The following is a 14,092-nucleotide window of genomic DNA, read 5'->3' on the forward strand; positions in this document are numbered from 1 at the left end:
TCTTTAACTCCAGTTCTGTAGTGTTTTAGATTAATTTTATTCTATAAACTGCTAATTATTTCTATACTTACTGTATCTTATTCATTCTACTAGTTTTATTAATTTTAGACGAACTTGATATTTTATGCTCCTGGAAATAAACTTTAACTTTTTGTATTTTACTATTTTACTTTTCCAAATTAAAATCCATTTCTTTTTATCTATGGCTATATTTACTTTTTTGACCTTGTGATGAATTAATGGTTTTTATCTTGTCCTGTTATATAAAACCTCAGAGCTGAAACAGTTGGTACTTTATTTTTCACACGGCTAAAAGTTCATGCGAACACTTGTAGTTGAAATTATCAAGTTATGTTTCAAAATTGCAGATAACAACAATCAGCAGAGGAAGAGGAAACTGTGTTGTGCAATTTTTCAATCAGTTACAGCTTCACAGAGTTTGAAAGCAGAATTTATCACCATCTCTGGATTGATTGTACAGCGGCACTTCATCAGTAAGTTGGATATTACTTTACTTTTAGCCCACATTACATTTTACTTAGAAACTTATTTTAATCTATTTTATTCTTCATAAAGATAAACATGTGTATGTTTAAATGTATATATGGAAATTTATGTTTATGCATTTGACAGACGCTTTTATCCAAAGCGGCTTACATTGGAAGGAGGACAGGGTAAGGGATGTATACATCAGTCCCACATTTGAGCATAAAAGTTAAAAACAGATAATGGCAACAGACTGCAGGGTGCAAACTGTGTGGCCCTGTGACGGACTGGCGACCTGTCCAGGGCGTACCCCGCCTCTTGTCCGATGACCGCTGGGATAGGCTCCAGCCCCCCCTGCGACCCGACCGAAGGATTAAGCGGGTATAAAAAATGGATGGATGGATGTTTGGAGCTCCGGGAAGGAAAACCTCAGAGAAACAAACCAGGGTAGGGTAGGTCTTTAGCCTTGGTTGGCAAATTGCTTACGAGAGGGAAAACTCCGACAAGAAAACCAACGCCGAAGACGGATGTTGAGCCCCTGGCGCGTAACGGCAGTACAACGCAACTGCGTCATTGAGATGATCAGTTATATAAAGTTTTGTTTGGATTGATATAGAAAATTACCAGTATGTGCTGTGTTGGAACAGCAGGTTTCACAGGAATTGAATATTTCTACACTGACAACAATTTAAAGGACAAAAGTTACTGAAACACCAACATCAGCTTCAACAACAGGGATCATAGGAACAAACTTGATGACAACAATGATGTCTACAGCAGCGACTCTGACTTCAGAGAGAAATCTATCACACATGTTGCAGAAATGATAATCATTGGCATTAGACAACCTTTGACTCCTGTGGCCATGTTTTCAGTTTATTCTCTGGTCCGTACATTATGATGAGACTGATCAATAGCTGATGTGTTGTGACAGCTTTATTTATTGTGCTGAAGGAACTTTCTTTGATATGATGACCTTGATGCTCATTTGCATTGGTTTTCTTTTGACCCAAGTGGCAATTCTTTTCATTTTGATATAAAATTTGATTTCTGATGTTATGATTTAAATTTTCAGCACATTTTAATTTGGATTAAAGCATTAAAAAGTTTGATTTTATGTAAAAACAATGTGACAAAACTCAGGCAAAAATCAGGAACAGGCAGGTATCCTACACACCTGCCTGCTCACATCATGTGTGCAGAAAAGCATTAAAATGAATGGGCTAACTAAAGCTTACTCTTAAAGGATCATTTGTGGACATAATTGCAGGACTAAGCATTGAAGTTATAGAGTGTGAAAGAGACTTAAAGAATGAAAGATTTCAACATGAACCGCTGTAAAAGTGAAGACAAATGTACTTTGCCTTTAAAAGGAGATCGTTATCAACTTTTGCTCCGATCAGCTCAAATTGCGCAAGACAGATCCAAGAGATAGGTCATTTTTTATCAAACTTTCTGGCTGTTTCTGTAAATACTTTGGTCTTTTCCGAAATAACACTCTATAAACAACAAGGATCATAGGAACAAACTTGAATTTATTTTTTTCATCACATTTGTAGCATTAAAAAGGTTGACTTTATGTTAAAATGCGAGAGCTAACTAAAGCTTACTCTTAAAGGATCATTTGTGGACATAAATGCAGGATAAGTCTTTTTGCTTCTGTCATTCTCAGGATGCAAAATCATAAGTCAACTTCTTCTTCTGACTTCGACAGAAAAGTCGATATAATCACACGTCACGTGCTGTGTACTATATTAGAGGCAGACTCTGGATGTTAACTTAACAGTGAAGACGTGTTTCATGTGTGATCAGGCAACATTTTAAGGTAGGTATGACTTTATTCTAATCGTAGAAATACTTCATTAAACATAAAAACTTAAAACTAGGGAGTTTACAACTGTACGTGTGTGAAATATTGCAGTTGGCTTTTTAAACCCAATAGCTAAGAAGATTTTTTTTACTTAAATTTCAAGAGATATAAATGATACAAGTGATGAAGAGAGTCAAAATGCTCATAGCACTCTGTACATGTGCTCAAATTTAGAGGGATTTTGTAATTAAGAACCGCAGATAAAAGTTGCTGCTTTGCTGTATGTGTGAGCCTAAAACTCAAAGTTTTAAGTATTTAACTTAACAGAATTAGTAATATATTAAACAACTTGCCATCTCCTTTTTTCCTGTGACTTCTTCTCTCCATCAGCAGGTTTCACATTGAAGAATGGAAGATTTCTACATCAACAATGCTTCAATGGACACAAGTTACAATTACAGCAGCATCAACGACAGCTTAGATTATTATGTAGACTCCGACAGTTATGAAGATGCCCCTTTGTTCATAGATGTCATGGAATGGATCATCATCTGCGCTGGACTTCCTTTGACTCTGGGGGCCATTGCTGCAGTTTATTCTCTGGTACGTGCATTAGACTGACTTTTCTACAATAAAATGGATGTTGTGCCTGTTGTAAAGAACTGGTTTGTCTCAGCTCAGCTGTGAAACCCTCAGTAAATACGACTGGAACCTGTTTACAGAACAAGAAGTCTTTAGTAGAAGTTTAGGTGACTTTCAGAACATGCTTGAAGCTCATTTATTTACTTTAACGAATGTTTTCCTGCAGGTGAGAAACGATCACGTAGCTCCAGTCTACATCATCAACCTCCTAATTTCTGACCTCATTCAGCTTTGCTGCATTACTGTACGGAAGTATGTACTGAATGATATCATCTATTTCACTTACTTTTATGGTGTGATGGCCAGTGTTGGATTCATGGTGTGCATCTCCCTGGAAAGGTAACTCTGTATTTCTGCTCGTGTGTCTCTGTTTCTGTGTTTAACTATTAGATTAGTTTCTGCTGTTCCTGAACAATGAAGTCTGTGTGTCTATCTTTAATTGCAGGTATTTGCTCATCACCCAGCCACTCTGGTACAGATTCAGACGAAATATCAAGAACTCTTTGAAACTGTGTGTCGTGGTCTGGATCCTCCCTCTGGTTTATGTCCTCCCACTCTATTTCGATGTTGATTTTTACGTCAGAGAAACAATTTTTGTGGTCTTTGTCCTCCTCCCTCTCCCCCTGTTCATATTCTTCCTGGTTGGGACCCTTAAAGCCCTGTCTGCAGCCCGCAGCGTCCCCGCAGATGAAAAACGAAGAATTGTGGCAATTCTGATCGTAGTGCTGCTCATTTACACACTGCTGTTCCTGCCCAGCATCATTTGGTCTCTCGTGGAAGAAGCCAGAGAAAATAGGATTTTCCACAGCATGGCTTCCCTTTTACTTAAATTAAGTCCTCTTGCAGACTTGACAATGTATGTTTTTATTAGAAAAGGTATCATAGACAAGCTTTTGGCCTCAATGTGTGGTAAAATGTTTAACAAGCAGGAGATGAACAGCATGAGTAATGACAACATGTCAGCTTCATGCAATGAGACAATATAGATTTTACATTTGCTGTTCAGCAATAGAAAAATCGTACACGGAACAAATCTATTTTACCCAATGTCTTATTTTCTTCCTAAATATCTGTAAAAACGGGGGGAGGAGTCCTTTACCACTTTTGTCTGTCCACATTTTTAAAAGCAGACAGAAAGGAATGCATGGTGAAAAACCTTCTCTTGAATGCCACCAAGATTAAGGAGCTGATCTTTAACTCCAGAAGGAAGAAAGCGGACATTCAGCCCCTGATCCTCAGAGAGAACAGTGTCAGAGTTCCACTTTCTGGGGGCCAACATTCAAAACCACCTGATCTGGAGCAGCAACACCATCTTGGGCATAAAAAGGCACAGCAAAGACTGCTCCTGCTGCAACCATCTGCCACAGAAACTGCTGGTGTCCTTCTACCACAGCTCCATAGAGAACATATTTACTGTTGTTCTCCAGCTGCACAGCGGGACACAGAAAAGTGCTCCAGAGGGTTGTCACCACAGCCTAAACATCTAATATCCAGTTCTCTTCCTTCCCTGGATAAACTGTACAACTACCAAATAATGAAGAAAGTGAAGAACATTCTCAGAGATTCGTCTCACCCCAGACATTTTCTGCTTGAACTGCTGCCTTTGAGCATCCTTTTATTATGAGTGTAATATCGCTTACAGTTATGTGAGTGTAATGAGGTTCTGTGGTGTTTTAGATTAATTTTATTCTATAAACTGCTAATTATTTCTATACTTATTGTATTTTATTCATTCTACTATTTTTTTTTATTTATTTAGACGCAGTCAATCTTTTTGACTCCTGCAAATAAACTTTCATTTTGTTGTATTTTACTATTTTACTTTTCCAAATTAAAATCCATTTCTTTTTATCTATGGCTATATTTACTTTTTTGACCTTGTGATGAATTAATGGTTTTTATCTTGTCCTGTTATATAAAACCTCAGAGCTGAAACAGTTGGTACTTTATTTTTCACACGGCTGTAAGTTCATGCGAACACTTGTAGTTGAAATTATGAAGTTCTGTTTCAAAATTCCAGATAACAACAATCAGCAGAGGAAGAGGAAACTGTGTTGTGCATTTTTTCAATCAGTTACAGCTTCACAGAGTTTGAAAGCAGAATTTATCACCATCTCTGGATCGACTGTACAGCGGCACTTCATCAGTAAGTTGGATATTACTTTACTTTTAGCCCACATTACATCTTACTTAGAAACATATTTCAATCTATTTTATTCTTCATAAAGATAAACATGTGCTTGTTTACATGTATATATGTATTTTTATGTTTATGCATTTGGCAGAAGCTTTTATACAAAGTGACTTTGACTGGAAGGAGGACAGGGTAAGGGATGCATACATCAGTCCCACATTTGAACATAAAAGTTAATAACAGATAATGGCAACAGACTGCAGGGTGCAAACTTTCAGCATTCTTTCATAATATGCTTAAAAAAGCCGCCCTACCTGTGGCCTCAACCTTGTTCTTGAGATTGTTTGCAGTGTCCTGAAGTGAAATAGACAAAGTAAACCCACATAGTTCAAAGACAGAGGGTCTTACAGATAATAAACTGGATTCTATCAAAAAAAATATCTCTCTTAGAAACTATTAAAACTATTTTTTATCTTTATTATCATTATGTTTTCAGGAAGGACTGGCTTTGAAACTTGCTAATATTTGAGATTTAAAACACTAATGAGAGTGTGATGACAACCCTGTCTTAACCAAAGATGTAAACTTGTTTTGTGCCACTAAGTTTCAACATCAAGGTTCATGTATTTGTGATTCTGTGTCGTCAGAATAGCTGAAGACACGCTCTGTCATGTGCTTTTAAGAATTGTGAAAAAGTGTCATAGCAACAGAGATAAGGGAACATCTCTGTTATCAGCTGGTATTCATCAGAACACACTTGTTACATGCTAATGTGGAGCGGTTACCTCACGCTTGCTGACGAGCATGTCGACAGAAGATGGAATTATACTGGTTTTCGCTGCTCCGAGCCAATTCATTTTGAGTAAGAGAATGAATTAGAGTTATCACTTTTTCTGTCTCTTTCACAAGTTTCTCATCTCAATACTTTCAGACTTGAGCGCTAACAGCCCACCTGGTCAGCTCAGACATATAAAAGGTTCAGCATTTCTGCATCAGTTCAGCTATATTTTAGCTCATTTTTAGTTTGACTGGAGTCAGTGGGCCAAACAGGCTCATTTAACTTATGCTTATCCATGTGTTATGTGTCATTTTCCTAAATATAATCACTTGTTTGAAGGAATTCACTGTATAAAGTTTTTTTCTATTTCCTCAAAGGCAAAATATAGGAGAGCAAAAATCTAAGTTTGTACCCCCACTTTGAGTAACAGCATCAACCACTGACCCATGACAGCATATGGAAAATATCACAAAATAAGAATAATAACATTAATAATGTTAGATAAAAACCTGTTTAAGCATTTTTAAAAATCATATCTTATTCCCACATTTGTGAACTCACACAGCTCTATTTTGGCATAAAAAACTGGCATAAAAACTTCCAGGAGTGAACAACAATTAAGAACATTTTAAAGCCACATAAAACCGTGGCTAGAATTGGGGGGAAATTTGACTAGTTGAGGAGGCTATTCTTGACACACAATACTGAGGTGAGAGCAGTGTGAACGTTATGTTATGATGACTGCATAGAACTGTAAATACAGTGGCCATAAGAGGACAAAAATGCGTTTATGTTATAACATTTGCAGCATTTGGTAAAGAGGCGAGAGTCCGCCTCTGAAAAAAGCTGCACAACAGCGCCAAAACCTGCCAGTGGCTGAAAAAGGAACAGCATGTACTTGTTTGGAGTCGCCTTAGAGAATGAACAGTGAGAAATAAGATTGATGGTGTTGAAGTGCGGTGCGGGGGGGGTGGAATACATTACGGACATATTTTGGAGGGCCATAAAAAATGACAAGGTGAGAAAGTTTTGGAGATAAACAATGCATTTACATAGTGTTTCTGCGGAAACTCACTCACACTTCTGCCTGCCCTTCCTGCAAACAGTGTCCAAAACACAGAAAGAGAAAGACAGACATTGACCGCAGCAGAGCAACTAACTGGATCAGCAGCAAGATGTCCAACACTTGATACTGTTGCTGGATTAAAGGTCAGAGTGTTGACTCACTATGGGTATGATCCTTGGTTTTCCTTTTATATTTCCTCGAAAGCGCACAATTCTTACGTTGAATCAGTTATATTGGCTGCACGGCTGTGTGGTGGTTAGCAGCGTCACCTCACAGGAAGAGGGTTCCAGGTTCAACTCCTGGCCTTTCTGTGTGGAGTTTGGATGTTCTCCCCGTGTATGCGTGGGTACTCCGGCTTCCTTCCACCACTAAAAGCATGCATATTTGGTTAATTGGTGACTCTAAATATTCCCTAGGAGTGAATGTGACCGTGTGTGTGGTTGTTTGTCTCGTTTGTCTCTTTGTGGCCTGGCCCTGTGATGGACTGGCGACCTGTCCAGGTGAACGTTGGGATAGGCTCCAGCCCCCCTGCGTCCCGACCGAAGGATTAAGCGGGTATAGAAAATGGATGGATGGATGTTAGGAGCCCCGGGGAAGGAAAACCTCAGAGAAACAAACCAGGGTAGGGGATGCTCTTTAGCCTTGGTTGGCTAGTCGCTTACGAGAATGAAAACTTGGACAAGAAAACCAACGCCGAAGACGGATGTTGAGCCCCTGGCGCGTAACGGCAGTACAACGCAACTGCGTCATGGAGACGATCAGTTATATAAAGTTTTCTTTGGATTGATATAGAAAATTACCAGTATGTGCTGTGTTGGAACAGCAGGTTTCACAGGAATTGAATATTTCTACACTGACAACACTTTAAAAGACAAAAGTTACTGAAACACCAACATCAGCTTCAACAACAGGGATCATAAGAACAAACTTGATGACAACAATGATGTCTACAGCAGCGACTCTGACTTCAGAGAGAAATCTATCACACATGTTGCAGAAATCATAATCATTGGCATTAGACAACCTTTGACTCCTGTGGCCATGTTTTCAGTTTATTCTCTGGTCCGTACATTATGATGAGACTGATCAATAGCTGATGTGTTGTGACAGCTTTATTTATTGTGCTGAAGGAACTTTCTTTGATATGATGACCTTGATGCTCATTTGCATTTGTTTTCTTTTGACCCAAGTGGCAATTCTTTTCATTTTAATATAGAATTTTATTTCTGATGTTATGATTTAAATTTTCAGCACATTTTAATTTGGATTAAAGCATTTAAAAGTTTGATTTTATGCAAAAACAATGTGACAAAACTCAGGCAAAAATCAGGAACAGGCAGGTATCCTACACACCTGCCTGCTCACATCATGTGTGCAGAAAAGCATTAAAATGAAAGGGCTAACTAAAGCTTACTCTTAAAGGATCATTTGTGGACATAATTGCAGGACTAAGCAACTAAGCATTGAAGTTATAGAGTGTGAAAGCGACTTAAAGAATGAAAGATTTCAACATGAACCGCTGTAAAAGTGAAGACAAATGTACTTTGCCTTTAAAAGGAGATCGTTATCAACCTTTGCTCCGATCAGCTCAAATTGCGCAAGACAGATCCAAGAGATAGGTCATTTTTTTTTCAAACTTTCTGGCTGTTTCTGTAAATACTTTGGTCTTTTCCGAAATAACACTCTATAAACAACAAGGATCATAGGAACAAACTTGAATTAATTTTTTTCATCACATTTGTAGCGTTAAAAAGGTTGACTTTATGTTAAAATGCGAGAGCTAACTAAAGCTTACTCTTAAAGGATCATTTGTGGACATAAATGCAGGATAAGTCTTTTTGCTTCTGTCATTCTCAGGATGCAAAATCATAAGTTAACTTCTTCTGACTTCGACGGAAAAGTCGATATAATCACACGTCACGTGCTGTGTACTATATTAGAGGCAGACTCTGGATGTTAACTTAACAGTGAAGACGTGTTTCATGTGTGATCAGGCAACATTTTAAGGTAGGTATGACTTTATTCTAATCGTAGAAATACTTCATTAAACATGAAAACTTAAAACTAGGGAGTTTACAACTGTACGTGTGTGAAATATTGCAGTTGGCTTTTTAAACCCAATAGCTAAGAAGATTTTTTTTACTTAAATTTCAAGAGATACAAATGAGACGAATGATGAAGAGAGTCAAAATGCTCATAGCACTCTGTACATGTGCTCAAATTGAGTGATTTTGTAATTAACAACTGCAGATAAAAGTTGCTGCTTTGCTGTATGTGTGAGCCTAAAACTCAAAGTTTTAAGTATTTAACTTCACAGAGTTAGTAATATATTAAACAACTTGCCATCTCCTTTTTTCCTGTGACTTCTTCTCTCCATCAGCAGGTTTCACATTGAAGAATGGAAGATTTCTACATCAACAATGCTTCAATGGACACAAGTTACAATTACAGCAGCATCAATGACAGCTTAGATTATTATGTAGACTCCGACAGTTATGAAGATGCCCCTTTGTTCATAGATGTCATGGAATGGATCATCATCTGCGCTGGACTTCCTTTGACTCTGGGGGCCATTGCTGCAGTTTATTCTCTGGTACGTGTATTAGACTGACTTTTCTACAATAAAATGGATGTTGTGCCTGTTGTAAAGAACTGGTTCGTCTCAGCTCAGCTGTGAAACCCTCAGTAAATACGACTGGAACCCGTTTACAGAACAAGAAGTCTTTAGTAGAAGTTTAGGTGACTTTCAGAACATGTTTGAAGCTCATTTATTTACTTTAACGAATGTTTTCCTGCAGGTGAGAAACGATCACGTAGCTCCAGTCTACATCATCAACCTCCTAATTTCTGACCTCATTCAGCTTTGCTGCATTACTGTACGGAAGTATGTACTGAATGATATCATCTATTTCACTTACTTTTATGGTGTGATGGCCAGCGTTGGATTCATGGTGTGCATCTCCCTGGAAAGGTAACTCTATATTTATGCTCGTGTGTCTCTGTTTCTGTGTTTAACTATTAGATCAGTATGTTTCTGCTGTTCCTGAACAATGAAGTCTGTGTGCTTATGTTTAATTGCAGGTATTTGCTCATCACCCAGCCACTCTGGTACAGATTCAGACGAAATATCAAGACCTCTTTGAAACTGTGTGTCGTGGTCTGGATCCTCCCTCTGGTTTATGTCCTCCCACTCTATTTCGATGTTGATTTTTACGTCAGAGAAACAATTTTTGTGGTTGTTTTCCTCCTCCCTCTCCCCCTGTTCATATTCTTCCTGGTTGGGACCCTTAAAGCCCTGTCTGCAGCCCGCAGCGTCCCCGCAGATGAAAAACGAAGAATTGTTGCAATTCTGATCGTAGTGCTGCTCATTTACACACTGCTGTTCCTGCCCAGCATCATTTGGTCTCTCGTGGTAGAAGCCAGAGAAAATAGGATTTTCCACACCATGGCTTCCCTTTTACTTAAATTAAGTCCTCTTGCAGACTTGACCATGTATGTTTTTATTAGAAAAGGTATCATAGACAAGCTTTTGGCCTCAATGTGTGGTAAAATGTTTAACAAGCAGGAGATGAACAGCATGAGTAATGACAACATGTCAGCTTCATGCAATGAGACAATATAGATTTTACATTTGCTGTTCAGCAACAGAAAAATCGTACACAGAACAAATCTATTTTACCCAATGTCTTATTTTCTTCCTAAATATCTGTAGAAACAGGGGGAGGAGTCCTTTACCACTTTTGTCTGTCCACATTTTTAAAAGCAGACAGAAAGGAATGCATGGTGAAAAACCTTCTCTTGAATGCCACCAAGATTAAGGAGCTGATCTTTAACTCCAGAAGGAAGAAAGCGGACATTCAGCCCCTGATCCTCAGAGGGAACCATGTCAGAGTTCCACTTTCTGGGGGTCAACATTCAAAACCACCTGATCTGGAGCAGCAACACCATCTTGGGCATAAAAGGCACAGCAAAGACTGCTCCTGCTGCAACCATCTGCCACAGAAACTGCTGGTGTCCTTCTACCACAGCTCCATAGAGAACATATTTACAGTTGTTCTCCAGCTGCACAGCGGGACACAGAAAAGTGCTCCAGAGGGTTGTCACCACAGCCTAAACAACTAATATCCAGCTCTCTTCCTTCCCTGGATAAACTGTACAACAACCAAATAATGAAGAAAGTGAAGAACATTCTCAGAGATCCGTCTCACCCCAGACATTTTCTGCTTGAACTGCTGCCTTTGAGCATCCTTTTATGATTAGTGTAATATCGCTTACAGTTATGTGAGTGTAATGAGGTTCTGTGGTGTTTTAGATTCATTTTATTCTATAAACTGCTAATTATTTCTATACTTATTGTATTTTATTCATTCTACTATTTTTTTTTTATTTATTTAGACGCAGTCAATCTTTTTGACTCCTGCAAATAAACTTTAATTTTGTTGTATTTTACTATTTTACTTTTCCAAATTAAAATTCATTTCTTTTTATCTATGGCTATATTTACTTTTTTGACCTTGTGATGAATTAATGGTTTTTATCTTGTCCTGTTATATAAAACCTCAGAGCTGAAACAGTTGGTACTTTATTTTTCACACGGCTGTAAGTTCATGCGAACACTTGTAGTTGAAATTATGAAGTTCTGTTTCAAAATTCCAGATAACAACAATCAGCAGAGGAAGAGGAAACTGTGTTGTGCAATTTTTCAATCAGTTACAGCTTCACAGAGTTTGAAAGCAGAATTTATCACCACCTCTGGATTGACTGTACAGCGGCACTTCATCAGTAAGTTGGATATTACTTTACTTTTAGCCCACATTACATTTTACTTAGAAACGTATTTTAATCTATTTTATTCTTCATAAAGATAAACATGTGCTTGTTTACATGAATATATGTATTTTTATGTTTATGCATTTGGCAGACGCTTTTATACAAAGTGACTTACACTGGAAGGAGGACAGGGTAAGGGATTTATACATCAGTCCCACATTTGAACATAAAAGTTAATAACAGATAATGGCAACAGACTGCAGGGTGCAAACTTTCAGCATTCTTTCATAATATGCTTAAAAAAGCCGCCCTACCTGTGGCCTCAACCTTGTTCTTGAGATTGTTTGCAGTGTCCTGACGTGAAATAGACAAAGTAAACCCACATAGTTCAAAGACAGAGGGTCTTACAGATAATAAACTGGATTCTATCAAAAAAAATATCTCTCTTAGAAACTATTAAAACTATTTTTTATCTTTATTATCATTATGTTTTCAGGAAGGACTGGCTTTGAAACTTGCTAATATTTGAGATTTAAACACTAATGAGAGTGTGATGATAAGCCTGTCTTAACCAAAAATGCAAACTTCTTTTGTGCCACTAAGTTTCAACATCAAGGTTCATGTATTTGTGATTCTGTGTCGTCAGAATAGCTGAAGACACGCTCTGTCATGTGCTTTTAAGAATTGTGAAAAAGTGTCATAGCAACAGAGATAAGGGAACATCTCTGTTATCAGCTGGTATTCATCAGAACACACTTGTTACATGCTAATGTGGAGCGGTTACCTCACGCTTGCTGACGAGCATGTCGACAGAAGATGGAATTATACTGGTTTTCGCTGCTCCGAGCCAATTCATTTTGAGTAAGAGAATGAATTAGAGTTATCACTTTTTCTGTCTCTTTCACAAGTTTCTCATCTCAATACTTTCAGACTTGTTCGCTAACAGCCCACCTGGTCAGCTCAGACATGTAAAGGTTCAGCATTTCTGCATCAGTTCATCTTTATTTTAGCTCATTTTTAGTTTGACTGGAGTCAGTGGGTCAAACAGGTTCATTTAACATATGCTTATCCATGTGTTATGTGTCATTTTCCTAAATATAATCACTTGTTTGAAGGAATTCACTGTAGGAGAGAAAAAAATCTAAGTTTGTACCCCCGCTTTGAGTAACAACATCAACAACTGACCCATGACAGCATATGGAAAATATCACAAAACAAGAATAATAACATTAATAATTAACAAAAATGCGTTTATGTTATAACATTTGCAGCATTTGGTAAAGATACCAGAATCCGCCTCTGAAAAAAAGCTGGGAAACAGCGCTAAATTCTGCCAGTGGCTGAAAAAGGAACAGCATGTAATTGTTTGGAGTCGCCTTAGAGAATGACCAGTGAGAAATAAGATTGATGGTGTTGAAGTGCGGTGCGGGGGGGATGGAATACATTACGGACATATTTTGGAGGGCCATAAAAAATGACAAGGTGAGAAAGTTTTGGAGATAAACAAAGCATTTACATAGTGTTTCTGCGGAAACTCACTCACACTTCTGCCTGCCCTTCCTGCAAACAGTGTCCAAAACACAGAAAGAGAAAGACAGACATTGACCGCAGCAGAGCAACTAACTGGATCAGTAGCAAGATGTCCAACACTTGATACTGTTGCTGAATTAAAGGTCAGAGTGTTGACTCACTATGGGTATGATCCTTGGTGCAATGCCCACAAGAGTGTTTTACAATAAACTTTTGAGAATGTTGGGAAGTAAATCACATTCCACTAAATCTGAAGAATTCAACTCACTCTAAAAGGTTTTACAACATATGAAAAGATTGTTGCACAGAGCCAAGACATATTATTCACTGCTATTATTCAGTCTCTGATCCTGTCATGCAGCAAAGGGCCACAGGGTGACTCTAAAACCTGGGCGACTGCATAGAGAACCTTCGATCTCACTCGCTCAACCTGCTGATCCACCCAGCGCCAAGAGGTAAGTTTCTTTACGTAATTGAATGATTAAGATTACAAATTTCTAAACATTTTTCTCTAGGACAGTTTTCTAAGTGCATAAAATAAATTGGATGACAATCAGTTTTTATTCTTAACTGTGTTGTCAGGCCAGTTTGGTTTATTTTATCAGCATAATTTCATATTTTTTAAAGAAATATTCAGATATTTTGCATGAGTAAACATACCATTAAATGAAAATATAATTAATTTCTAAAGACCAATGTAAGAGCTTCAGGCTGCCTCTTGTGTGTCAATCTATAGAGAGAACTAGTGTCTTTTTTAAAGTTATCTACAGGCTGTATTAGATGTATTTCAAGGAAGTTAGAGGTGGTGTCGAAAGCGCACAATTCTTACGCTGAATCAGTTATATTGGCTGCATGGCTGTGTGGTGGTTAGCAGCG

At 37.9% G+C, this 14,092-nt stretch overlaps 3 protein-coding genes across 3 annotated transcripts in view; 2 read left to right on the plus strand and 1 right to left on the minus strand.

Moving 5' to 3' along the window:
- Window positions 1–14,092, minus strand: part of LOC140312735 (endothelial PAS domain-containing protein 1-like) — a 486,153-nt gene that overhangs the window by 286,474 nt on the left and 185,587 nt on the right. The window lies entirely within an intron of this gene.
- Window positions 2,705–3,941, plus strand: LOC140312539 (uncharacterized). Its single transcript, XM_072390323.1, has 3 exons — window positions 2,705–2,899; window positions 3,105–3,277; window positions 3,384–3,941. Exons 1-3 carry the CDS (start codon window positions 2,705–2,707, stop codon window positions 3,922–3,924), a joined length of 909 nt encoding a protein of 302 aa, XP_072246424.1. The 3' UTR covers window positions 3,925–3,941.
- LOC140313428 (P2Y purinoceptor 8-like) lies at window positions 9,315–10,538 on the plus strand. Its single transcript, XM_072391524.1, has 3 exons — window positions 9,315–9,509; window positions 9,715–9,887; window positions 9,998–10,538. Exons 1-3 carry the CDS (start codon window positions 9,315–9,317, stop codon window positions 10,536–10,538), a joined length of 909 nt encoding a protein of 302 aa, XP_072247625.1.

Source organism: Leuresthes tenuis, unplaced genomic scaffold, assembly GCF_036924035.1.
Source record: "Leuresthes tenuis unplaced genomic scaffold, fLeuTen1.0.hap1 SCAF_8, whole genome shotgun sequence".
Classification (NCBI taxonomy): domain Eukaryota; kingdom Metazoa; phylum Chordata; class Actinopteri; order Atheriniformes; family Atherinopsidae; genus Leuresthes; species Leuresthes tenuis.

Coding starts and splice junctions, on each gene's coding strand:
- LOC140312539 (XM_072390323.1), top strand. CDS start 2,705: ATGGAAGATTTCTACATCAACAATGCTTCAATGGACACAAGTTACAAT. Junction 2,900..3,104: donor TTGCTGCAGTTTATTCTCTG/GTACGTGCATTA, acceptor GTTTTCCTGCAG/GTGAGAAACGATCACGTAGC. Junction 3,278..3,383: donor GTGTGCATCTCCCTGGAAAG/GTAACTCTGTAT, acceptor CTTTAATTGCAG/GTATTTGCTCATCACCCAGC.
- LOC140313428 (XM_072391524.1), top strand. CDS start 9,315: ATGGAAGATTTCTACATCAACAATGCTTCAATGGACACAAGTTACAAT. Junction 9,510..9,714: donor TTGCTGCAGTTTATTCTCTG/GTACGTGTATTA, acceptor GTTTTCCTGCAG/GTGAGAAACGATCACGTAGC. Junction 9,888..9,997: donor GTGTGCATCTCCCTGGAAAG/GTAACTCTATAT, acceptor GTTTAATTGCAG/GTATTTGCTCATCACCCAGC.